This window comes from Mustelus asterias, chromosome 9, assembly GCF_964213995.1.
Source record: "Mustelus asterias chromosome 9, sMusAst1.hap1.1, whole genome shotgun sequence".
NCBI lineage: Eukaryota > Metazoa > Chordata > Chondrichthyes > Carcharhiniformes > Triakidae > Mustelus > Mustelus asterias.
Window position 1 is genome coordinate 29,361,382 of NC_135809.1, and position 27,415 is coordinate 29,388,796.

A 27,415-nucleotide genomic window follows, 5' to 3' on the forward strand; every position below is an offset into this window, starting at 1 on the left:
TTTGGACTGTTGGAGGAAAAGTATTTTTTCTACAAGTATCTTAGAAACCCTACAGTACAGAAAGAGGCCATTCGGCCCATCGAGTCTGCACCGACCACAATCCCACCCAGGCCCTACCCCTATATCCCTACATATTTACCCACTAATCCCTCTAACCTACGCATCCCTGGACAGTAAGGGCAATTTTAGCATGGCCAATCAACCTAACCCGCACATCTTTGGACCGTGGAAAGAAACCGGAGCACCCGGAGAATATGCACGCAGACATGAGGAGAATGTGCAAACTCCGCACAGACAGTGACCCAAGCCGGGAATCGAACCCAGGTCCCTGGAGCTGTGAAGCAGCAGTACTAACCACTGTGCTACCGTGCTGCCCAATGGGAAGAGGGAGTGTGACTGATCATCCCCTATGTGAAGAGCAAGAGGATAAAACGTGAAAGAATAGGACCTATCAAGTGTGACGGTGGGAACGTTTGTATGGAACCGGAAGAAATAACAGAGGTACTTAATGAATACTTTACTTCGGTATTCACTATGGAAAAGGATCTTGGTGTTGTAGTGCAGACTTGCAGCGGACTGAAAAGCTTGAGCTTTAAGAGGATGTGTTGGAGTTTTTGAAAAGCATCAAGTTAGATAAGTCCCCGGGACCAGATGAGATGTACCCCAGGCTACTGTGGGAGGCGAGGGAGGAGATTGCTGAGCCTCTGACGATGATCTTTGCATCATCAATGGAGACGGGAGAGGTTCCGGAGGATTGGAGGATTGCAGATGTTGTTCCTTTATTCAAGAAAGGGAGTAGAGATAGCCCTGGAAATTATAGACCAGTGAGTCTAACCTCAGTGGTTGGTAAGTTAATGGAGAAGATCCTGAGAGGCAGGATTTATGAACATTTGGAGAGGTATAATATGATTAAGAATAGTCAGCATGGCTTTGTCAAAGGCAGATCATGACTTACGAGCCTGGTTGAATTTTTTGAGGATGTGACTAAACACATTGATGAAGGAAGAGCAGTCGATGTAGTATATATGGACTTCAGCAGGGCATTTTATAAGGTGCCCCATGCAAGGCTTATTGAGAAAGTGAGGGGGCATGGGATCCAAGGGGACATTGCTTTGTGGATCCAGAACTGGCTTGCCCACAGAAGGCAAAGAGTGGTTATAAATGGGTCATATTCTGCATGGAGGTCGGTCACCAGTGGAGTGCCCCAGGGATGAACCTGTTCTGGGACCCTTACTCTTTGTGATTTTTATAAATGACCTGGATGAGGAAGTGGAGGGATGGGTTGGTAAGTTTGCTGATGACACAAAAGTTGGAGGTGTTGTGGATAGTGTGGAGGGATGTCAGAAGTTGCAGCGAGACATTGATAGGATGCAAGACTGGGCGGAGAAGTGGCAGATGGAGCTCAACCCAGATAAGTGTGAGGTGGTTCATTTTGGCAGGTCAAATAGGATGGCGGAATATAATATTAATGGTAGGACTCTTGACAGAGTGGAAGATCAGAAGGATCTTGGGGTCCGAGTTCATAGGACGCTCAAAGCAGCTGTGCAGGTTGAGGCTGTGGTTAAGAAGGCGTATGGTGTACTGGCCTTCATCAATCGAGGAATTGAGTTTAGGAGTCGTGAGATAATGTTGCAGCTATATAAGACCCTGGTCAGACCCCACTTGGAGTACTGTGCTCAGTTCTGGTCGCCTCATTACAGGAAGGATGTGGAAGCCATAGAAAGGGTGCAGAGGAGATTTACAAGGAAGTTGCCTGGGTTGGGGAGCATGCCTTATAAGGATAGGTTGAGTGAGCTCGGCCTTTTCTCCTTGGGGAGACGAAGGATGAGGGGGTGACCTGATAGAGGTGTATAAGATGTTGAGAGGTATTGATTGAGTGGATAGTCAGAGGCTTTTTCCTCAAGCTGAAATGGTTGCCACAAGAGGACACAGGTTTAAGGTGCTGGGGAGTAGGTACAGAGGAGATGTCAGGGGTAAGTTTTTTACTCAGAGGGTGGTGGGTGCGTGGAATGGGCTGCCAGCAACGGTGGTGGAGGCGGATTCGATAGAGTCTTTTAAGAGACTTTTAGATAAGCACATGAAACTTAGTAAGATAGAGGGTTATAGGTAAGCCTAGTTATCGCTAAGGTGGGGACATGTTCGGCACAACTTTGTGGGCTGAAGGGCCTGTATTGTGCTGTAGTTTTTCTATGTTTCTATGAAACCGGAGCACCTGGAGGAAACCCACGGGGAGAACGTGCAAACTCCACACAGACAGTGACCCAAGCCAGGAATTGAATCCGGGTCCCTAGCGTTATGAGGCAGCAATACTAACCACTGTGTCCCTATTAAGCATGCCTTCACCAAGATTCTAAAATATTCTTCACTCTTTCCCAATAACACTCCAACCTATACCCTTTCCTTTCTCCCCTATGTACTCTATGAATGGTATGCTTCGTCGATACAGCATGTAAGAAACAGTACTTCTCACTGTATAGAATCATACAGTGCAGAAGAGGCCCTTCAGCCCATCGAGTCTGCACCGGCATGTGAGAAGCACCTGAACTCCCACCTAATCCCGTCTACCAGCACTTGGCCCATAGCCTTGAATGTTATGACATGCCAAGTGCTCATCCAGGTACTTTTTAAAGGATGTAAAGCAACCCGCTTCCACCACCCTTCTTGGTAGCACGTTCCAAATTGTCACCACCCTCTGGGTTAAACAGATTTTCCTCAACCACCAACACTCCACCCCTCCTCCAATATACCAATACATGCAACAATAATAAGCCAAATCAAATCAATAATTCTCAGATATATTCCAAAGGTTAGATGCTGGATAGCTGAAAGTTCTGTTGTATTGGTAATTACGGGCGGAATTTTCCGGCCATTCTCACTGGCGGGATCTTCCGGTCCCACCGATGACATCCTCCCCTCCCTCATTGCAGGTTCCCCAGCTGCAGAGGGTCATGCAATGCGAAACCCCCTTGACAACGGCAGGACTGGAATATCCTGCTGCCGGCCAATGGCGGGCTGCCTCTGCCCCCACAAAACACGCCATGGGGGTGGGGGAATACTGGTCTTTGATGAACGATTCAAAATACTTTGTAATCAACAAATAGTTTAAGTGGAAATTCAACTTTTTCCAAGTATCTAGCTACAAAGAATAAATAACACCCCTCTGCATTTTTCTATTTAATAGACACTTTTATTGTTGCAAATATTATAATATCTTTTGCCACAGAACAAATGCAGCTTGTCTTTTTTTTAAATAGTAAGAATTCTAAAATAGAACTTTTAGATTGGGATCTTATATTTATCCTAGCAAAGGATAAATTATACTTTTGATCGAATCTAACATATCACCCATTACTAAACATGCAATTACTTTTGGTGCTGTTCCAAGATTCTATTACTTTGGAGATTCTCCACTGCTTTTAGTCTGAGTCAGAAAACTATCTCTGTGACGCTGCTCGTAACAAAGGTATGCTTTTATATCAACAAATTTTTTTTTCTCCCAACTGGACACCTGAATTACACCTGAATTGAATGTTTAAAAAAAAATTTTCAATACAAACTAAAATGACTTCAGAGAACAGCCAAATATGGCTATTCCAATTTGCATTATAATATATTCCATGTTCCAATTCATTCGAATGGAGACAGTCTGTCTGCAAACCCATCAAAACAAAGACTACAGGGGAGTGAGGTCTCCTATCTCCTGTCCTATGAACAAGGCGTTAAGGCAATCACTTGAGGCTTTCAACTATCGGAGATGGGTCATTAGGACTAATCGTTTTAACAACGGGACTCTGGCTAAGATTGCTTTCCAGACTTGAGCTAATCAAGTCACCTTGGAATTTACTGTCAATGTCATTTTTTGGATCCTCCTGGTAGTTGGAGAAGGAAGGTCACAAGAGAAGCCAATCCTTTGTATGTTTCCAACTCATGTTTCTATAGCAGAAATGAGGGCAAGCAGCTTAAAGGGCAGTCCCAACTGGGAATCACTCCCACCTTCACTGTCTGTCCAACCCACCTGACAAGTTTCAAGTCCTGTTTATTGACTGTGACCATCCAGGGACTCTTCTGCTGAAAACTGAAACTCCTGAAAAGACATTCAACCCAGCACTACTACCACCAGAGGAACAGGCAAATGAAATGGCTACACCTTTGAATTGGAAGCATTAGGACCACCGAAGGAAAGTCTGAAGCCAGTTGAGTCACCAAACTACAAACAGAATTCCTTTTTACTTCTTTTAGACTCTAACTTGGCCGACCTATCCTTCCCCAATCTGTAATCACTATATCTGGGCATGTGAACTCTTTATTTGTTAAACTCAATCTGTCCGATCGGTCCTTTGATAATCATTGTGCTCACTGAATTTGCAAGTACATACTTTTCAAAAACCATAACAAAGCTGTTGCAGTGCGAAAAGAGTGGAGCCATTTGACCCCTCCTCAAGGAATGCTGTTCCTTCATCAGGTGAGACAACTCACCTGAAGAAGGAACGACACTCCGAAAGCTCGTGATACCAAATAAACTTGTTGGACTTTAACCTGGTGTTGTGAGACCACTTACTCTGATCAAATGGAGTGGCCTCGGTTTCACAAATGACACAGTTGATATCCTTCCTTGCATGAGCTAGATTGTGGGTTCAGACTTCACGACACTACTCAAACACATTCCAGTGCAAAACTTGCTGTTCGGCCATTCTCTGATTAGATGTTAAACTGATGCTCTAGATGCCTATTCGGTCAAACTAAATCTGATAGGGCTATTATGGGTTTCCTCCGGGTGCTCTGGTTTCCTCTCTCAGTCCAAAGATGTGCGGGTTAGGTTAATTGGCCATGCTAAATTGATCCTAGTGTCAGGGGGACTAGCAGGGTAAATATGTGGGGTTATGGGATTAGGGCCTGAGTGGGATTGTTGTCAATGCAGACTTGATTGGGCCGAATGGCTTCCTTCTGTACTGTAGGGATTCTATGATTGATTCTATGATATTAGAAGATATTAGGTAGAGATCTCTTCATGTTTCGGCCAATACCATCACTGTTTGAAAAAAAGATGAACAAGTTATTGCCATTTGAGATATTTCCTTTATGCAAATCAGTTGCAGTGTTTCCCCAAGTAACATGTACAACATGTTAAAATCTGACTAGTGCTTGGGGGCATGATAAGGCAAGTTTTTATTTCTTTAATTTTGTGGGTGGTCGGTACATTCTGGTTTCTCAGTGACATAAGTCAACCGAGTTCCTGATTCAGTCTATGCATCCCCCCCCAACCCCAAAGCCCCCGGGAGGACATGGACTGGAATTTGGCTTAATCAGTAAATAAATGGTGCCTGCCATTCATTCCCTTCACAGCAACCTGCTGTTCAAAAGCTTGTGAAAGTGAGGGACTAAAACAAGGCAATGCCCTAGATGGGCATCTAGAACCTGTGTGAACAAGGTGAACAATTGTGGAAATTGTGGGGGAAGTTTTTCCACACAGAGTGGTGGGTGCCTGAAACGCGCTGCCAGAGGTGGTGGTGGAAGCAGGCACATTAGCAACATTTAAGAGGCATCTGGATGGATACATGATTAGCGAGGGAATAGAGGGATATGGACCGAATAAGGACAGAAGGTTTTTTTTCATTTAGTTAGGGCATCGTGATCAGCACAGTCTAGGAGGGCTGAAGGGCCTGTTCCTGTACAGTTCTTTTTGTTGTTCTCTGTATCTCCTGTACTACAGTAAGAAGTCTCACAACACCAGGTTAAAGTCCAACAGGTTTATTCAAGGATCCAAGAATAAACCTGTTGGACTTTAACCTGGTGTTGTGAGACTTCTTACTGTCTCCTGTACTAATCAGATTGAAATTATTAATGAGTGGTGAAGAGATGGAACTGGGAAGCGCAAGTCAGAATAATGAATTTAACGTCAAATCAGGTACAGGAAGCAAAATATAGAGAAAGAAACGAAGATTGGATTAAGAGAAATAGAAAGGAAAATAAAAATCAATTTATTTGATTTAAAAAAATCTTCACCAGCAATTTAAAAATGCAAGAATAAGACTCCACACTTGTAAAAGCTCATCATAGAGGCTGCTTGGCAGCAGGTAGACTTTTGTCATATTGTGACGTTAGTGGACCTTTAAGAGTTTTTTAAAAATATGTTCTTTGTAGCTCCCAGCTCTCATTGCTGCCAAGTTGCCTATAGGAGGCCTTTTATTGCTCCTTCAGTGGTTTAAATGGGATTTGTTTATTGTTACTCTGCGTTGTTTTATGGCCCTGCATTGTTAGGAGGAAGGTCATGAGGTCATTGTTAGGAGGAAAGTTCTGGTCAGTTTATTTTTCCTTCTTAGGGAATTCAAGGTTTCATTTTCTGTTTCTGGTTGGCCGCAGTGTTTAGTTTAGTTTTAGAAGGGGTATCAAGCTAAAAAGTAGTATCTCTCTCTCTCTCCATGGTGTTCTGAGATGCAGTTCTGACTTCAAACTGTTCTGAGTGTATTCAGAGGACTGCTAAAAGTTATAAGCTGAGAAATCAGGATTTTCAATTCTTCAGCCAAAGGACTCAATTTCAGTATCACGCCAGCATTAATCTTTGCTATGTTAAACCTGTGGAATGGTTTTGTTTATGGGATTGGTTTGATTGGAACATCTAAGATATACATGTTCATGGTTATACATTATTGTGGCTGTTTTGTTTTGTTTGTAGTTGATAAAAGTTATTGCTAATATTCTTAAATAAACTTTGTTTGATAAAAGCTTCCTAGTGGGTCATTTGAATCATACCCGAGGTGAAACGTATCATGTTCATCCTAGCCAAAGTCAAGGTGCAAAACCTATGATCCAGGAGGGCTCCATAAAACATTTGGAGTTTCTGACCTGAATCATAACACTGTTGCAGAAGAAAATCCTAGACTGAAATGGGTAAGACCATAAAACTCACCAACTTGTGTGGCGAGTTCACTTTGCAATCACCATGCAAGTAAAGAACTTCATGAAGAAATAATACATTTGAATGGTGAGTTAAGAAGTTGAGATGTTATGCTTGGGAAATTACCAATGCATCTGTGACAGTAACTTCTGGATTTTCACATTTCAGCTTGCAGCCGCCCTTGTCTGAAGAAGCTGCATGATTTGTCTATTAAAAAAGAATGAGGCTCATCATTGGGCAGGATTTTACGGGCCAGTCCCGGAGGGGGCAGGGTTGTAAAATGCGATGAGCCATTCAAAAGTCCATTGACTTTGGTGGAACCGGAAAATCCTGCTGGTGGGAGGGGGTCATAAAAGCCCCCCCCCATTATTTTGCAGTATATTCCAGCCCATTGTTGTTACATAGTTGATCTGGCTCAGTTAGTAACACTCTCACCTACATGTTAGAAGGTCCACTAGGGTTTTGTGCATCTCAACTAGGCTGACATAATACTGAGAAAATGCTGCATTGTCAATGGTGCTACTTTTCAAATTAAACATTAAAATGAAGCCCTGCTGCTTCGATGAACATACACAATCCCATGGTATATTCAAAGAAACACAAATAATTGCCCAATTGTATCAGGCAACAACACCACCAAAGAAAACTGATCTTTTATCATTTGCCATTTGTGGCATTTTGCCATGGGCTAAATGACAACTGCATTTGCCTACTTACCACCAGTTCAAAACAAATCCATTAAGGGCAAGCACTTTACAGCACCTAGGACAGCCATGTGATTTGCAATGCTAATATTTTCTTCCTCACCTCTCCAAAGAACTTTAACTGAAAATGAGGATCCTCAAACACACAGGAATTTTCTGGATATCCTGAGAAATTTAAATAAAACTACAACACAAGAGTGGTGTTGGTGCCTGAAGAAATTTCTTGGAGGACCAACTGTTCAAAGAAGTTCATGAATGTCCTTCTTCATTTAGGGATAAAGTTATGATTTTTTTTGGAGTCCAATGATTTATCTAATGTTGTTCAGCCACTGAAATGTAGAAACCAATTGGTTTTATTTTAACAGCAATTATTGAGAATTAAGCACTAATTTTAAGGAACATAAGCTACCAGTTGAGCTACCTTGGCACCACAGATAAAGAGCCAAAATCACATGTAGTACTCGGATGAAGCAGGGTTAAAGGAATGGAGAGGTGATTGGAGCAGAGAATACAGACAGAATTCAGTCCCAATTTTAAAGTCATACATTCTTTCTTTATCTTTGCATTTCCATTTTAAATTCTAATGTCCACAGTCATAGAGGAAATGGCCTATGTAAACTTGTCATGCTGTAATTGCATCCTCCCTCTAGTGGACATAAGAATTTATAATAGGAAAAAATCTTGACAGGAATTGTGTGTAGATTTAAGATTTTTAATATAGATAGTGTGACAGAAAGTAGTCAATGGTTAGGAAAATTAAATTCAGATGGATATGAATGCACATCTGAATGTCCAAAAGCATGTCAGGATTACAATAACTAACTAAGTAACATTCTGTTAAGCATTATTCTACATCAAACTTTGTAAGATTTTGATATTCATTCAGGATATTGCTTTGGGTTGCTTTAGTCATGGCATTTAGCTGAAATGAGATTTGACTAATCATTTGATTATTAAGAATACTACATTCAAGATCTCAGAATATTTTCCTTTTCTTATAACATGAGCTTTAGAGAAAGAGAGAGAGAGAGAGCGATACGTTCGATTCAGAGAAACACTGAAGGGTCGAATGCTGAAAGTTTAAGCGTCAGCCTTTGAACTCTGCAAGAGATAAATGTCTCATAGATATGATTGCAACAGTACCTCGGAGCAATCAGATATCCTGAAATACAGATGCTGGTTGTTTTCTCTTTGCAGTTCTCAACTTTAATAAACTGCAGAGGAACACAGACATTTTAAGAGTGCACTCTGACTACCTGTGACAATAAGTCAGTAAAAGTACAAGAAAGGAGAACAGACCAAAATACAAAGGATTGAACATACAGTGCATATTGGTGAGTGGCATGTTGACATAGTGGTTAACTACTGCTGCCTCACAGCACCAGGGACCTGGGTTCAATTCCATCCTTGGGTGACTGTGTGGAGTTTGCACTTTCTCCCGTGTCTACATGGGTTTCCTCTGGATGCTTCAGTTTCCTCCCACATTCCAAAGATCTGCGGGTTAGGTTGATTGGCCATGCTAAATTGTCCCTTAGTATCCAAAGATCTGTAGGTTAGGGGGATTAGCCATGGGAAGCATGTGGGGTTACGGGGAGAGGGCAGGGCTCCCACAGACTCGGTACAGAATCAATGGGCCAAATGGCCTCTTTCTGCACTGCAGGAATTCTACGATTGGCAACGGGAAGTGGGTGGACTACTGATTCCTGCTCCTGTTGGCGTGGCATGCCATCCAAAACAGCAATAATCCAATTAATGGCTGCAGAGCAGGCTTTCAGCGTGCAATGTCATTGCGTTGTCATTCCCCGTTCATTCGTAAATGGAGGCAGAGATGTTTGGGGTCAAAATCAAATGTCGTGACCCGGAAGGTGGTCTTGGCCACATATTTAAAAGGCCATCTAGTGCAGGACAGTGTCAGGTGACCCTGAGATTTACCCAAGTTCAGGACTAGAAGGAAGTTCTTTTTTTAAGCAAGATTCTCAGGTATAGTCTCAGATATAGGGGAAGATTTTACCATCACTTTGCATCTGTTTTCAGGCACGACACGGTGATAAAGTTGGGCGTAAAGCGCTTAGAGCATTGGCGCCAGTTTTCACAACTGGCGCCATTTCATGAGCGCCGCATTTCTAGCACGGTGAGCCTCTTGCTGGTAATGGGCGGGTGGCAGGTTAATATAGGGAAATGTATTATAATACTGCTTTACATCTGCTTAGTGAGTCCGGTGCTCATTCGTCTGGGCCCGCTTCCCTTTCTGACCTCGCTGGGAAAGGTTCTTGCCGGCGAGGAACAGACATGCTTCCCATGAATAGGGAGCAGTCAACTTAGCCTCACCAGTGGAACCGGAGAACATTGAGGCCCCCCAGAGAGGCTGAGGGCACGGGGGCTGGCCCCTTGGGCAGTGCCAGATTGGCAGTGCCAACCTGGCATCTGGGCAATGCCCACCAGGCAGTGCCAGGGACGGGGGGGGCCCGCTGCCACTCTGCAGGGATCGGGGGAGGGGAGGGAGAAAGAGGGGGCGATCGGTCTGGGCGGGGGCTATATATCGGGCTGTCGGCCCCCACAATTGCGGGGGGGGGGGAGCGGTTTCAGGAAGCCTGCACGAGCAGGAGGCCTGACAGCTCTCTCTTCTCTGTCAGACCCCGGTTACTGCTGATGCGCATGAGCAGCATCAGAGGCCTGCACACGCGCACTACCTCCCACTGCAGGGTTTTGGGCCCTGCCCCCAGGCTTCTGCAGTAAGTAACAGGCTTGCTGATATTTTTGCAAGCAGAGTGCGTATGGAGGGGCCTGAAAACATGTCCAGAAAACAGATCTGAAACACTCCCAGTTTCAAGTCCACCCAGTACTTAGAATAAAAATGGTAAATTAACAGCCATAAAGTTTAAAGTTTTAAAGTTTATTTATTAATGTCACAAGTAGGCTTACATCAACACTGCAATGAAGTTGCTGTGAAAATCCCCTCGTCGCCACATTCTGGCACCTGTTTGGATACACTGAGGGAGAATTTAGCATGGCCAATGCACCTAACCAGCACATCTTTCAGACTGTGGGAGGAAACTGCAGCATGCAGAGGAAACCTACACAGACATGGGGAGAATGTGCAAACTCCACACAGACCATGACCCAAGCTGGGAATTGGACTGGGGTCCCTGACGCTGACCACTGTGCCACCCATATAAATATCATCATCCTGAAAAATGCTTCCAATTCTGCAGAAATTTAAAATTAAGTGTTTTTGTCTGGGAGCAGACATAGCATGAATTCTGATCATCTACTTAATGTCATGATCTAATCTTGAGAGCTGCTTAATTCTAACATATTTTCTCCCATAGATGACTGAGAGAAGGGAGAGGCAGGTAAGGACGTCCCAAACTGCCCCATGTTTTTAGGATGACTCTCTCTGCACCCTCCTCCAGGCTGTGTCCAGCAGGCTTGAGGTCCTGATGCTATGGGAAGTAGAGACCTGCAGTCGCCCAATCCACCTGGATGGAGGTGACTACAGAGGTCAGTAGTGCTGGAGTGGTGACTCGAGATTGAGGCAAGGTGGGAAGAGACTAAATTACCTTTTAAGATCCGCAAAGCTGAGTAAGTCATCATTCTTTGTATCAGTGCACATGGAGGGAACAGGGAAGGCTTGGTAATGCTTGAGCCTTGAGACGACCTCTGAAATCTGAGGCACCATTATGCGCCACTGCTTGTGACCCTGATACCTCTGTGGAGGTCTGGTTGCAGTGAGGGGTGGATATGGTGTTTGATGCCTGAGGAAATTACACAGCATATTGGCTGCCAAACATTGCTCAGACTATGCATGCCTCACAGAGCTTGGACGGGTGCTAAAATTAAGGTAGAGAATAAACATCACAACAATTTAAAAAAATCGAATCCTACAGTGCAGAAGGAGGCCATTTGGCCCATCGAGTCTGCACCGACCACAATCCCATCCAGACCCTTTCCCCATAACCCCATGCATTTACCCTATCTAGTTCCCCTGATGCTAACGGGCAATATAGCATGGCCAATCAACCTAACCTGCACATCCTTGGAGTGTGGGAGGAAACTGGAGCACCCGGAGGAAACCCACGCAGATACATGGAGAATGTGAGAACTCCACACAGACAGTGACCCAAGCCGGGAATCAAACCCAGGTCCCAGCCGCTGTGAGGCAGCAGTGCTAACCACTGTGCCACCGTGCCGCCCCTAATTTCACACCTCATTTCAGGAAAAGCAGGCCCACAACGTCTGGGAGAGAAACAAGACTAGGTGGCGTGCCCAATCTGACAATCTTCATGCTGGTGGAGGAAGAGGTTTTGCTGTTGTGCCCCAAGGAAGGGAGCTGCTCCATTTGCAGAAGTGAAATTGGAGGAAGGTCTGGGGCTGTTGAGATTGCAAGAGGCTTTATCCAGATCGGAGATATGGAGGGGGAGAAGGATAGGAGGAGGGTGACTGAGACCTGGCACTGAATTGTACATGCATGGTTTATGTATTCAAAGGCTGGGAAACTTGCTGGTAGGAAACTAGTGAGCATGTTATTAGTGGTTTGATGGTTGCAAGGTTCAGATCTCATGATCCATAATGGTGTTGAATATTGCATGTTTGCAGACACCATGAAGGCTGTGAAAAGCCAATTCATGGTCGTCCTCTGTGTTCAGTGCTGGACCCTGCCAACCCTTAGGGACCCACATTAGCCTCTCAAGAGAAAGTGCAAGCCTTTTTGGATGCAGTGTCACATTCTCCAAACACAGTGCAAATACCGATACCTCAGTGATGAGTGCATCAGGATGAGTGCAAGCACAATCTGGTGAGGGAACGTCATAAACATTCAACTGCATGAGAGTGTGGTGGAGCCGGCCTTGGGCAGTCAGAGGAATGTTCGAGTTATCCCAGAAACTGAATCAGAGTTGGATGATGAGCTTCTGGAGATGGTGTCAAGATGGTGAGCATGTTACCTTGCTGCCTCACTGCACCAGCGACCTGGGTTCAATTCTGAACTTGGGGGAGTGTGTGGAGTTTGCACATTTTCCCCGTGTCTGCGTGGGTTTCCTCACACAGGCATCATGAGCCAGCTCTTCAAAGCATAACCCTCGTCACCCAGATACCAACCATACAGAGCATCAGGTTCATTAAAAATATCTGGCACCTGGGAGTTCTAGAGTCGGAGTGGTGGCTGCTGCCCAGGTACCTAGCGCAGACTGCATAATTTTTTTGATTGTGGTCACATACCAACTGGACATTTAAGGAGTGGCATGATGGCACAGTGGTTAGCGCTGCTGCCTCACTGCACCAGGGACCTGGGTTCAATTCCGAACTTGGGTGAGTGTGTGGAGTTTGCACGTTTTCCCCGTGTCTGCGTGGGTTTCCTCACACAGTCCAAAGATATGTAGGTTAGATGGATTGGCCAAGGTAAATGCACAGGGTTATGGGTATAGGGGGTGATTGGACCTGGGTAAGATGCTCTTTCAGAGAGTTGGTACAGACTAGATGTGTCAAATGGCCTCCTTCTGCACTATGGGGATTCTATGGAGAGATAGCCCCTCCTGTTAATTAATGTACAGGGCTGGCCTGCTGCTGTCCTATTGCTCCCTGAATCATGGGAAACTTGCCATCGCTGCAAAGCCTCTGGCCTGTTCAAGTTGACTGAGACTGTCCAGTGTAAATACTGGCCTGCCTTTCAAAACATTGTTGTTGGAATTCTTCTACCTCACCCACAGCTGAGTGCCAAATTCTCTGTTCTTGCTGGCAACGGTTGTGGGGCGTGCGAGATCAGAGAATTCTGGCCTGTATCTGTAAAAACCTTAATGCAATGGTGCACAGTAGGCTGCGTAATGCCACTGAGATCTCTCGAAACAGCTTGAAAGAAACCATTGGCAAAGAAATTCAATACAACAGTACCCTTGATGGCCATTGGCATTGGATGACCACCAATGCAGTTGGGAGCTATTGCCCCCGCCAGCATCTTGTAGAGAGAAGTCATTGTGGCTCTGGAGAACTTGGGTTTCTTCTGGCACTCTGTCTCTGATATTTAAAGGTAACTCATTCTCTGCCTATGTACTCAGGTGACAGCCCAAGTCCTTGCTCCGTACATCCGTTGTTGCAGCATCATGCCTCCTTCAGCCATTTATTCCGGTATAGTTCTGCCACCCCCATGCACCACCAGTGCATCCTGCCCTTGACCATCTAACCTTCTTCCTCTGCCTCTCAATCTCCTCCACCTCTCCCACTCCTCCCCACTGGAGGATTTGTCTGCAACGGAGACAACAATTTCCATGTTGTTACAAACCAAATGGCTGGGACGCAATTGAGACTCTAGATGCATGTATCCTCAGGCTAAGTGAGGCATAAAACAGCAAAGTTCTCCCCTAGAAATGATGTGGAGATGCCAGTGTTGGACTGGGGTGGGCACAGTAAGAAGTCTCACAACACCATGTTAAAGTCCAACAGGTTTATTTGGTATCACGAGCTTTTGGAGCGCTGCTCCTTCATCAGGTGACTCACTCTGAAAGCTTGTGATTCCAAATAAACCTGTTGGACTTTAACCTAGTGTCGTGAGACTTCTTACTCTCCCTAGAAACACAGCTTCCAATAACAGGTGATAGCAGCAGCACAACAGCCTGAACTGCTGAGGTCAAATCGAGGACCTGGCTGGTGACCTTCAACCGCATCCTTAAATCTTTCAGTGCAGAAAACTAGATTCCCACCCAGTGTGATTCATAATCTCAGAATGTTTTATTGCTCCCAGCATGTATTATTGTCACATTAACAAGCTTAACAAAGCAATTTAATGAAATTTGAATAAGGTGGGAAGGCTCCTGATTTCTAGACCCACTCATCTATTGTATTATCATGTTCTAGCGAGATGACATTGGAAACGGGACCATGCAGCATCATGCCTTTATCAGCCATTTGCTCTGACGATGCAGGTTGGTGCGGGCATGGCCCAGGTCTGGTTTCACCACATAATATTCGGCCCAAATTGCTTTTGCCACAATGCCTTCAAGGTTTAATGTTACCAGTGAAACATGCCACTAGTTTTGCTTTATGTGCATTTCTTGGTTTTGTTTTTAATGAATTCATACAAATATGCATAAGGATATATGAGAGTGGAGGGTGGGGGAGGGGTATGGGCAGGGAGTAGGAGAAACCGGGGGTGGAGAAATTCAATTTGGACACGACGTATATATGGCACATTGACAAACCAGATGCTTCAAATTCAGCACCAGCTCTTGCCTGAATGGGAGTGGTGAGCTGTGGGCACCACGTTGGCTATTTCTTTGAGCATCTTCAGCAGTTCCTTTGAGGTCTGCTGGTTAAGCTGCTCAGATTGGTATAATTACATGGTGCTCGTATGGCACAAACACTGACCCAAGGCACCTGAAAATTGCACTGGGCTCTGACAACTGGCATGGAACCCTGATTTACATGGTACACAGCCTTGCATCTGTTTCAGGTGTTCCGAAACATGGCATCAAATTGGCATGGGTATAAACGTGGCAGCCAAGATGCCCCCTGAATTTTAAAATCTGGCTACCCTCTTTCTCAGATGCAGTACAAATAGCCATGTGTTCGCTGTTTCCCCAGGTCTTAAGTGATGTCAGCTTCACTCAAAAGTAGCTGAAATTAGTTTTCAATTCCAGATTTAAAAATTCCACGAACTGTCTTGGTGAGATTTAAACTCATATCCCCAGAGCTTTAGCCTGGACCTCTGGATTGCAAGTCCAGTGCCATTCTTACAAAACTTATCTCCAACTCCGTGTACTGGGGGCTTGGCTCCTCCCTCTGCGACTGGATCCTAGACTTCCTAACCCACAGACTGCAATCAGTAAGGATAGGCAACAACCCCTTCTCCACGATCATCCTCAACACAGCTGCCCCAGGAGGCTAAGGAATTTGACATGTCCGCTATGATTCTCACCAACTTTTACAGATGCACCATAGAAAGCATTCTTTCCGGATGTATCACAGCTTGGTATGGCTCCTGCTCTGTCCAAGACCACAAGGAATTACAAAGGGTTATGAACGAAGCCCAGTCCATCACGCAAACCAGCCTCGCATCCATTGACTCTGTCTGCACCTCCCGCTGCCTCGGAAAAGCAGCCAGGACCGCACGCACCTCGGACATCCTCTCTTCCACCTTCTTCCATCAGGAAAAAGATACAAAAGTCTGAAGACATGTGCCAACTAAGTCAATAACAGCTTCTTCCCTGTTGCCATCAGACTTTTGAATGGACCTACCTCGTATTAAATTGATCTTTCTCTACACCCTAGCTATGACTGTAATACAACATTCTGTACACCCTGCATTCCTGTTCTATGAATGGTATGCTTTGCCTGTATAGTGCGCAAGAAACAATACTTTTCACTGTGTACTAATACATGTAACAATAATAAACCAAATTCCCATATCCTACCATCTCCCCATGTTGAGGTAGCAATGGACATGTTGGCATAGTACAAAATCAGCCAGTTGGCATTTATGCAAGATATTTTGTGAAACTGAAGGTAAGCATGCAGGTGCAGCACATGGTGAAGATGACAAATAGTTTCTTGCGGTATTGTACAAAGCAGGAGCCATGCCAAGCTGTGATACAACTGGAAAGAATACTTTCTATGGTGCATCTGTGAAAGTTGGTGAGAGTTGTAGCGGACATGCCAAATTTCCTTAGTCTTCTGAGAAAGTAGGGGCATTGGAGGTTGTTGGTGATCTGGACACCTAAAAACTTGAAGCTCTCGACCATTTCTACTTCATCCCCGTTGATATAGATAGGGGCATGTCCTCCACTACATTTCTATTGTATGCTGGCCTTCATAGCGAGTGAATTTGCTGCAGTTATACAGGGTCTTGGTGAAACCACACCTGGAATATCGTGTGCAGTTTTGTTCTCCTTATCGGAGGAAGGATGTTCTTGCAATGGAATGCGTGCCGAGAAGGTTTATCAGACTGATTTATTGGATGGTGGAACTGACGTTTGTGAGGAGATAATTGGATGGAATTCTCCCAAAACAAAATTTCTTGTATTTCTAAATGTTATTTATTCTCAGGATATGGAACGTGCTGGCCAGGCCAACATGGCTTACCTTAGCTGTGTACAGCTCAGTGGCACGCTAAATTAATTCAGTGGGTCGTTGAGAATTAACCACCTTGACATGGGACTGGATTCTCATAAATGGGCCCAGACAGGGTGAGGATGACAAGTATCCTCCCACACTCAGTCACCTTTTTGGAGAGCTGGGCGTTTTGCACCAGTACTCCTTCCCCCCTAGACATTGGGGCACCCCCACATTAGTGGTATGTTCACCCACCTCCTCCCCAATATTGGTCACCGGCATTGGGGCCCCCCGACAGGTTCCCCCTGTCTAACCCCTGACATGTACCTCCATCATGACCCCCAACATGATCCGCTCCTGGATGATCCAAAGATGTGCAGGTTAGGTTGATTGGCCAGGTTAGAAATTGCCCCTTAGAGTCCTGAGATGCGTAGGTTAGAGGGATTAGCGGGTAAATATGTGGGGGTAGGGCCTGGGTGGGATTGTGGTCGGTGCAGACTCGATGGGCCGAATGGCCTCCTTCTGCACTGTAGGGTTTCTATGATTTCTATGATCCACCCCTTCATAGCACCCCCACCTCCCTGGCAGTGCCCCTGGCATACTGACAGTGCCTGATTGGCACCGCTGGGGTGTCTGGTGGGTCCCACAAGTGCACCAGGTGGGCACTGCCTGAGGGGCACTGCCATGCCATGCCCAAAATGGCCCAGGGGCTTCAATAATCTCTGAACCCTCTGGCGTGGCCATCGCACTAGGTCTCTGCTGGTGGCGACCAGTATTGATTCTTGCTGTTATAGCGCTGGAAGATTCCATGCGCTGGAAATTGAACAGGCTATGTCAATTTAAATGAATCATAGAATCCCTACAGTGAAGGAGGCGGCCATTTGGCCCATCGAGTCTGCACCGACCACAATTCCCCCAGGCCCTATCCTCATAACCCCACATATTTACCCTTCTCGTCCCCCTGACACTAAGTGGCAAGTTAGCATGGCCAATCAACCTAACCCGCACATCTTTGAACTGCGGGAGGAAATCTGGAGGAAACCCACACTGAGAGTGACCCTAGCCGGGAATGGAACTCGGGTCCTTGGCGCTGTGAGGCAGCAGTGCTAACCACTGTGCCACCCCGCTACATTAAATATGCTAATTGGCCTCTTGTATTTTCTGGGCGTGATCCGGTTCGCACCATTAGAAAGGGGGTGGAAGAATTGCAAACTATTTGGCACTGGGCGCGAAACCGATTTTTAGGCCTGCACGCTATTCTCCGGGATCAGCGCGATCTGCACCAGGCATGGGAAGGTCGGAGAATCGCCTCCATTGAGTCAGTTTAGAAGAATATTGGGGAATCTCATGAAACCTAAAAACAATTCGAACAGGACTAGACAGGGAAGATAAGGAAGTATGTTCCAGATGGCAGTGGAGTCCAGAAACTGTGCCCACACTCTGAGATACGGGGTAAAGCATTTAGGACAGAGATGAGCAGAAAGTTCTTAACCCAGAGAATGGTCAGCCTGTGGAATTCACTACCACAAAAACAGTTAAGGCCAAAACACTTTGTTTTCAAGAAGTTAGATATAGCTGCTGGGGCTAAAATGATCAAAGGATATGGGGGGAAGTGAGAACAGGTTATCAAGTTGGATGATCAGCCATGATCATAATGAACGGCAGAGTAGGCTATTCCTGCTCTTATTTTCTATGTTTAAGCTAACTGCCCTCTAACTTGCTTGGAGGAGTTACATTCACCATTTTCCAATCTGAGAAACTATGGAATTTTGGAAAATCAAAACCAATGCTTCCACTATTTCTGCAGCTTCTTTGAAAACTCTAGGATGCCATTAATCAGAACCTGGGGACTTGTCAGCTTTTAGTTCTATTAATTTTCATAGTAATCTTTCCATGGTGCTTGCAACTGTTTGAGACTCTCTCCCTTTCACCTCTTGATGCACACCTATATCTGGGACGTTATTTGTGACCATACAACTCTCATCAATTATCTTGAAAAAATCTAAACAATGTGGAGGTTGTAATGCCCATCTTAAAAAATTTATTCAAATGGCACGTTGGCTGGCCAGAATTTATTGCCTGTCCCTAGTTGCCCGAATCAACCCAGACTTTGGGGTCCCGACATAAAAGGCAAAATGCTGCTCAAGTTGTGCCAGGTCTAATGTCTGCTCAATGACATGATTCACTTGTGGTGATTTCCACTTTAGCCCCAATATTGCTGTACAATTCAGAAAGTGTACGCAACGCAATATGGTTCCTCATCACTCAAAAACAGTTAAGTGTTGCACTTGTGCTTCATTGCTAATTTGTACCAATGTGTCTTGCATTGGTGCCTGGAAAAGTTAGGGGTGCTAACAGTTGTTGTTCTGGTGTGGAACGATCGTTAGTTGTAACTCTGTACCACTCGGTTCTCCTTACTCCTGAAAGAGAGCTGTTCCCAAATGTAGGGGGGTCTAAAACTAGAGGCATAGGTTTAATTTGAGAGGGGAGAGATACAAAAGGGTCCAGAGGGCATTTTTTTTCCACACAGAGGGTGGTGAGTGTCTGGAACAAGCTGCCAGAGGTAGTAGTAGAGGCGGGTACAATTTTGTCTTTTAGAAAGCATTTAGACAGTTACATGGGTAAGATGGGTATAGTGGAATATGGGCCAAATGCAGGCAATTGGGACTAGCTTAGGGGTTAAAAAAAGGGCGGCATGGACAAGTTGGCCAAAGGGCCTGTTTCTATGCTGTAAACCTCTATGACTCTATGAGAGCAGTATGAGTACATCTATTTGGGTTGTGTAAATTATGATTTATATAGAGATGGTCATGTGCAAATCAGAGGTCATATGATTAAAAGAATACATACCACAACTTCCATGTTCAATTTCATTTTCCAGTCCTAATGGCCGGGATCAATAGTGTGACATTGTGTGTTGTAACTGGAACTGTGCACATTTCTGCTTTAAGTATCAGCGACATGCATAGAAAATGTGTGATTTAGCAGCAGGGGAAGCTTTTCATTGATGAAACCCATCATCAGTTGACAATGCTACATTTACAGGTGGCCTATTAAAGAGCTTCTTGTGCATACAGGAGGCTGTGCATCACTATTGGACGGTCCACTGATTAAGAATGCCACATTATTTGAAGAAATGTTTGACCACCAAAGCAGACTAGCTGTATGATTCAGCGATGCCTCTCTGCATATTATTCTCCAGGCCATCAGGGCAAGACAGGAGGTGCTCTTTCCTGAAGATAGCATAAGGCGGCCCTCCAGTCAAACAAAGGCAGTCTGGATTGAGGAGGTGAGCAAACGTGGGGTCATGTGCCAAACCTGGGTCCAGTGCAAGAAACAGGTCAATGACCTCCTCTGATTTGCAAGGCTAAGTGCAAATGCAGCATTTGCAACAGGAGTCTCCCAACGTGGTCATCAATAATGCATATGTGCCAGTGGGCAGCAGTGCAAGAAGAACTGCAATGCATGATCAGCTTTAGTGCACAAAGAAATTAATAAAGCACATGGAACTTTGGTCTGTGTGTGTGCTTGGATGCAACATGTGAATGATAAATCCGTATGTGCGATGGGGATGCATACAGACAAGTGGTTAAATGTCACTTGACTTTTCACTAACTCTGTGCTTTATCATGCAGGACCAGCAGACCCACAATACCAGGGAAAGGGGACTCACAGGAGGAGGAATTCCTGACTTAACTCTCCTCACAGCACGAGCAGGGAGGTGATGGAGATCGTTGGCAAGGACAAGAATGAGTGGTGGCAGACAGCGAATTGTACTGGCCAAGAGTAAGGAGAAAGATATGGTTGTGGTATGTGGGCACATAGAATGGAGTTGATTAAATGTGAAGTGCTCATTCTGCGATTCTCTCTGTGCTCCACTACAGGTCAACACTATCCTCTCCCTCCATTACCATTTAACCTACCCTCATTTCACTGGATTGTATTACCATTTCCCTTCACATGCCATATCTCCCCCTTATGCCTACACTTTCACTGTCCAAATGCCTACTCTGACCCTGATCCCTCCCATTTTCCTCCTTCATGCTTCTGTGTGCCTCAGTAACCCACTCCATGGTTTCCAATACCCAATGCAAACATTTCTCATTCAAGAGCAACATTTTCTGCATGTACATCTTTAATAACTGCTTTTCTTCAAATCTGTTCTATATACCATACCTCTACGTTTAAGTAATATACATACATTGCCATTGCATCCTTCAAGACATGCATCTTTCTTCCAGACCTCTGGCCAGATTCTCCAATTCACCAATAATATTCACTCTCTCTATATCACATTGCTATATTTCCAAACTTTCCTGCATGCTTGAAAGTTGTTCTTCATGACTCACTAACAATGTGCCCCCATATCAAGTACAACTTTCCCCTTTGACTGGAACTGTTTCCTCCGCCATCCAGCACCCTCAATTCGACCCACAAGACTCCACCATTCATAGCAACAACCCCACCCTTCATCCATCTTCTAATCTGTGCCCTCCACACCCCTCCCCTTACAAAGAACCACCATACCTACAAAGCTGGGCCCTTTCCTTCACCGCACCGCCCAGTACCTGAACACCAACCTTTCAACCATCTGCCACTTTGTGCCACATAATTCAACATGGGGTGCTGCTTACGCTTGCCACAAATGCACAAAGCCAACTGGTGCACGCCACCTTTAAACGATAGTATGCGGGGTGCCACCAGATTCTTGTGCGCCGTTAACTTTATGCGGAGGGTAGGACTCGATCCAAAACTGGTTTACGCTGATTGAGTTTTCATGACATGCAAATGTATTACAAGTATGAACCCGCCAAAGGCTGGCATAATGTTCAACATGCCACAAACACACCACTGACTTTATCTCCACATCTTAACCTGCCAGCACAAAATCAAAATTTCACATCCTGCCTAAACACACTACATTTTCCGCCCTTGTAGCTATATAAAATCCTCCCTCATGTAAAATCAACCAGAACCTATGGAGTGATGTCCTTGGTATCTAGTGTTCCACCACCTGTTACACTCCATGCTTTCCTGTTATGGGATGCTCTTTAAATATACAGACAACACAGATTAAGAAAGCAATAATTTGGATCATTAAATTTCCACATACAGAATTAGTCTTTCCCTCCTCATGGTATTTATAAAACAATTTGCAGAATCGTACCATTTTCACGGGTACCTCACTCGTTTTTAAACTTGCAAACATTTCTCATTCAAGAGCAACATTTTCTGCATGTATATCTTTAATAACTGCTTTTCTTCAAATATGTTCTATATACCATATCTCTACTTTTAAGTAATATACATACATTGCCGTTGCATCCTTCAAGACATGCATCTTTCTTCCAGACCTCCGGCCAGATTCTTCAATTCACCAACAATATTCACCCTTTCTATATCACATTGCTGTATTTCCAAACTTTCCTGCATGCTAGCAAGTTGTTCTTCATGACTCACTAACAATGTGCCCTTGTTTTATTATAGCGGTTATCAGCATTTAAGAGGCAAATTATTAAAGAGAGCACTTTGCTGCCGTTCAGACACTTCACCACAAAGTCTACTGCTAACAAATAGATGATCAACTTTGGCACTTAAAACTGGTTAAGAACGTTCATTAGCTACTTGAATAGAATTGGAGATTTGTCACTGCTGGTGTGTTGAGAATGTATCGGCCTTTTTTATTGTGACTCATGAAATCACATTCTCAAAGATCACATTTTAACACTGCACATTTTCAGTTATGAGAGTAGTTCACTAATCTGAGAGAAATCTAATTTAAAATGAGATTTTGAACTAAAACCTGAATTGGCCACATAATGTAGTGACCCACTAGAGGAAAATAGAATGCTTACATTTCATAGATTTGAAAAGAATATTATGCACAATATCCAGTATCCATTTAGAAAATTGCAGCTTGTTCTCCAGTTGCATATCACTTGACATCAAGCAGAATGTTAATCTACCTTTCCTACAGAGAAGGGCATGTCGCGATTAGAGAGATGCTGGGGTGCCAGACCTGCAATAGCCAGATTATTTGGTTAGGCTCAAAGGGGGCACTTCCTGGTCCCACAAGGTTAATTTGAAACTTAATTTTGCTCAGCTTCTTGGGCTGAAACAGCTGTAGAATGATCGAAGAGTGCACACCGCACACTCTGATTAGTTCTTCCCTGAAATGACAATTGGGCAATGGCAATTTATGCATGCCTTCGAATCCTGACTCTCATATTAAAATCAGGTCTACCACCTGAAGCAGCCCCTGTTGAAGTGTCGGCCAGCCAATGTTGGCATTCTCAACAGGCATTAGGTCTAATGCATGGCAATGTTGGGAAATCAAAATCAACCTTCAAAGAATTAAGTATCTCAGTGAAAATAGAATTTTCTTACCATATTTAAATTTTGCATAAAGGTCACAAACCTATTGTTCTTAAAGTACATAAAGGAAAAACTTTACTTTGCAATATCCAAACTGTTAATTCATTTTTTATTATATTGTTGTAAATCATTTATCAATAGCATAGTTTAAAGAAAATCTTCAGAATTTTCCAGCTGTTAATTCTAACTTGGATTTTCTTTAGTCAACGTGCCTGAAATTGTAAAATCCTGAAAGCAACTAAAAAACGAAGAAAAATGCAGTTGTTGAGACCCACAGATGTTATCGCCTCCTTATTTCTATTTTCTTATCTTTACTTCGATTAGGGCTGCCACTGGCCACTCCTTTCACACTCAGTCGGTGCAAATGGCAATGAAAGTACTGGGCTGGGTGCCTGGGCAAGTTCACTCCCTTTTCCATGTGCTATCACAGCTTTCTGGAGCTGCTGTGCGGAAAATAGTGGTAGGCAGTGGAAATCAGCAGTAATGACCCAGAGGAACACCCATGGGCTGAGGGGCCTCACTACCTTCATATCCGCCGCCCCCACAGCCCATGAATTACTTGCGTTGGTCTTTGTCTCAGCCAACCTTTGAGGGCACTTCTTTAAATGCCCCTGTCTCTTATGCAGCTGTGGTGGCAGTTTCTCAGTTGTGCCCGGGGCATATCCTGAAAACATCATGGCAAGTCCATCCTTGACAATGGCAATCCTGCCAGGAGTCTGTCATGCTTTTTATGTTACAAGTGAATTGGATCAGAGCTGGGGTGGATTTGCAAGAGCACTACACAAAGAGGAGAATCCTGCCACTACCTTTTAGTGATTGAAACTCAGAGAAATTACATTGATTTCAAATATGCCACACAATTTATGATTGAAAGAACTTATATTTATAAACCTAACATGCAGCAATAGATTGATATTAGACTACCCTCAAATATTTTTGTATAAAGCTATTCATACAAAATAGCTTACATACATGACCAGTGCATCTAAATATATAAACTTGTAATATTAGTACGTTTGAAAGTTAATCAGTAAGTCTTCTGAAGCTTGTTAGGTTGACAAATGGAGTTGTTGTTATGGTAAATATCTGTATTCTTAACACACAGTGGCTAGATTAATATTTAGAAAAGGTGACCCTTTTTTGCCTTGTGGTTCCATTGCCATCAGTTAAAGGGAATCCTCTTAACGAGTTCACCCACTGCAAGTCAGTAAACAAAGAATGGCCACATGTTTGACATCACTGATTAGGACCAGGCTTTTCAAAGCTTTATGCATATTTCTGAAACCCACAGAACATTAATTTTTAATGATTTCACTCTCACTGCTCCATTAAAAGATGGTCTGGAAAGGATTTTAACATAATCAATCACATAGTTAGCTACAAAATATTAACTGGAACAGTAGCCTTTTGCATAAAACATAACATATAAAACCCTCCAACATAGGACTGCCAGTAATTAAAGTTGAATATGTAATCACTTCTGTTCATGCACTAGAATTTTTTGACATCAACAACAAGGTGCAAAATACTTTGCTGGCCTATATATAGATTGTGGATGGAAGGCAGATATGGATTGTGGAATGATACCAGATATCCCAATTAAGCTTTTATAATAAAAAAAAGTGAACAAAATACTTCTTTGTGCCAGCCGGTAAAACCAGCCTATATGCGTTGCAGATGCTTACGTATATTGCTGTGGAGAACATCCTGGGCTGATATTCCCATTGCTTTCGAGGTGATCCAATGAACCATTGAGGTCTTCATGGGCTGCCTGCAGTAAGCCACTGGAGGTGGTGTTTATCAGGCTTGGGTTACTAAGTAAAGGTAAACTACTCTCTGCAAGTGCAGCCTGACAAAAAGTAAACATAAAACAGCTGATCAGCATAATTGTTCCAATTCTACATTTAGATTGACAGATTTTACAAGCTTCATTCGGACTGTCTTATGAAAAGTCTCAAAGCAAATTACTATCGCAATATTGACCATATATTATGATTAGGTACAAATCTGATGCTAAATAGTTAGAGCGATCAAAGTAAAATTTTATTTCATTGGAAACTATATCCCTTTTATTGCAAATACAGCCTAAATAGGTGAAGGTATCACAGACTGACTAGTTTGCAGCCACTACTGCTAATATATCAACTGCTTAAAGTTATACACTTTAAAACAATACTTTGCAAAGGACAATAATTAGTTTTGTAAAAGGAAACAGTTGAGAGGATATTTCTTATTATTGCATAGTGAGAAAATGATCCAATGTTTTAGATATTTCTTTCTGACATTCTTCATTTCAGCCACATTATCCTAAATCAAGAACACGTTGAGTAAATTACTCAGTTCATCCTCAGTGTTTCTGTATCAAATGATTAGGTTAAAAAAAGTGTTGCAGTATTTATATCTAGGACATGCTTATAGTGTTAAGCTAGATTTTTGTTTTAATATCTCTCATGGCAATTCTGCAAAAGATAATACTCTTCATAAAGTTAGCCAATTCCTTTAATAAAAACTTCAGGAATTAAAATTTTCCTTTCCTGTAAAGTAACCAGCAATTTTAGATGCTTGATATTTTTTAATGAAATCATCTCTAAAAATGGCTGTGGGTAGTGGATGCAATAGTTTCCCTGATTAAAAACTACTCAAGTAAACAGTAAAAAGAGTAATTATTTTTTGGATCATAATCGGAAATTGATCAATCCATGGTCGACTTTGAAAGTCATGAAAGTGCCTCAATTTATAGCTTACACCATTTACCAAAAAGCAAGTGTTGCACTCTTTTCAAGAGCTAGCTCAGGGAATAGTATAGGTAACAAAAGTTGATTTTCTTTTCATTTGTTAAACCATATTGACCCCTCTATCCATAATCTGCTTATCTTAAATTTCTCATTTCACTGCTCTAAGCTTGCAATTCTTCTCCTCACAGTATCCTATTCTCCCTTTCATTCTTAAGTCGCAACATTCACATATATGGGTCCTACCCATTATTCATTGACATATCTAATTAGAAGATGAGTTAAAGACGTATATCATTTAAATTATTTTGTTCCATATACATACCACTTTACTGGGGTATATCTGTATTGATTCCATGATCAGCTGCCAAATGACTGCACAAATATTATTTATCCTTTTAAAGTACGGGTTGGCAGAATCACACTTCGGTTTGCTTGAGTATACTTGGAAACCTGTATGTTTATTAAGAGACTTTCACTTCACTCCTTTCCTGGAAATATTCCACTGAGACAGGAGAATCTCTAGTGATTTACTGGTGTGACTCGGAAACCAATAAAATTTAGTACAACTTCCAAGTTCCTTACCACGTTCACAAGAATCTTCTCATTCATAATTCAGTCTTTTACTTCTAGGTCAGTTGTCTAACTAGTTGTTTGCTAGATGCTACATGCTTAGGTGATAACTGATCTATGTATGTACGCATGATATTTAGTTAACATTAAGCAGCATGTCTTAACCTCCGATCTCGGAAAATCACAATGTGTATCGTGATTCTAATTAGGTCTTGACTGAATACAGTTTATTCAGAAGCTCAGATGCATGCAAGAGAGGTACAAGATTTGTGACCGGTGTGGGCACAGTGGTTAGCATTGCTGCCTCACAGAGCCAGAGACCTGGGTTCGATTCCCGGCTTGGGCCACTGTCTGTGTGGAATTTGCACATTCTCCACATGTATGCATGGGTTTCCTCCCACAGTCCAAAGATGTGCGGGTTAGGTGGATTGGCCATGCTAAATTGCCCCTTAGTGTCTGGGGGACTAGCTAAGGTAAATGCATGGGGTTATGGGGATAGGGCCTGGGATTGTGGTCAGAGCAGACTCGACGGGCCAAATGGCCTCCTTCTGCACTGTATGATTCTATGAAAACTATATATGCAGACAGAAGATCCATAAGTTAAAATCAAACTTGGAAACTTAATAAACAATTGTCAATCATGGCACTGCCCATTTTCTCCACTATCCTTCCCCCATCAAGGAAACCAATTTAGATACTCATGGACTGTCCCATAATGATGAATTCAGTAGATGACAATAGTTTGCCTCTCCAAGTTCACGCAGAATCACGCTTACCATTGTCTGACTAAGTGACTGCATATTGGTTGTTACTACAATTTATGTGAATTGTAATGAATATATAACAGCAATGCTCCCCCTCAACCTCTGATGGGCTGAACTGAAAAAAAGTCAGACAAAGTTGAAATTTTCTTCCACTTTGTCAACTTGACTGTGAGATGAGGGAGAATTAGACTTCAATAAGGTTTCAGTAAGCAGTTCTGAAATTCACTTCATTGCTGCCATCAACACTCCAGTTTCCCAAACTGCCTTTGCTGGTTATTTTTAGTTTAAAATATATGCAAGTGAGCACTCTGATTTTATCAGGCTAAAAATATC

General features: G+C 43.4%; 1 protein-coding gene across 2 annotated transcripts in view; it reads right to left on the minus strand.

Moving 5' to 3' along the window:
• foxp2 (forkhead box P2) overlaps positions 1-27,415 on the minus strand; it is a 417,384-nt gene that overhangs the window by 8,483 nt on the left and 381,486 nt on the right. For both annotated transcript variants that reach the window (XM_078219889.1, XM_078219890.1), the window contains one exon: positions 24,699-24,862. In XM_078219889.1, coding sequence (XP_078076015.1) covers positions 24,699-24,862 — 164 coding nt within the window. The remainder of the gene's footprint in view (positions 1-24,698; positions 24,863-27,415) is intronic.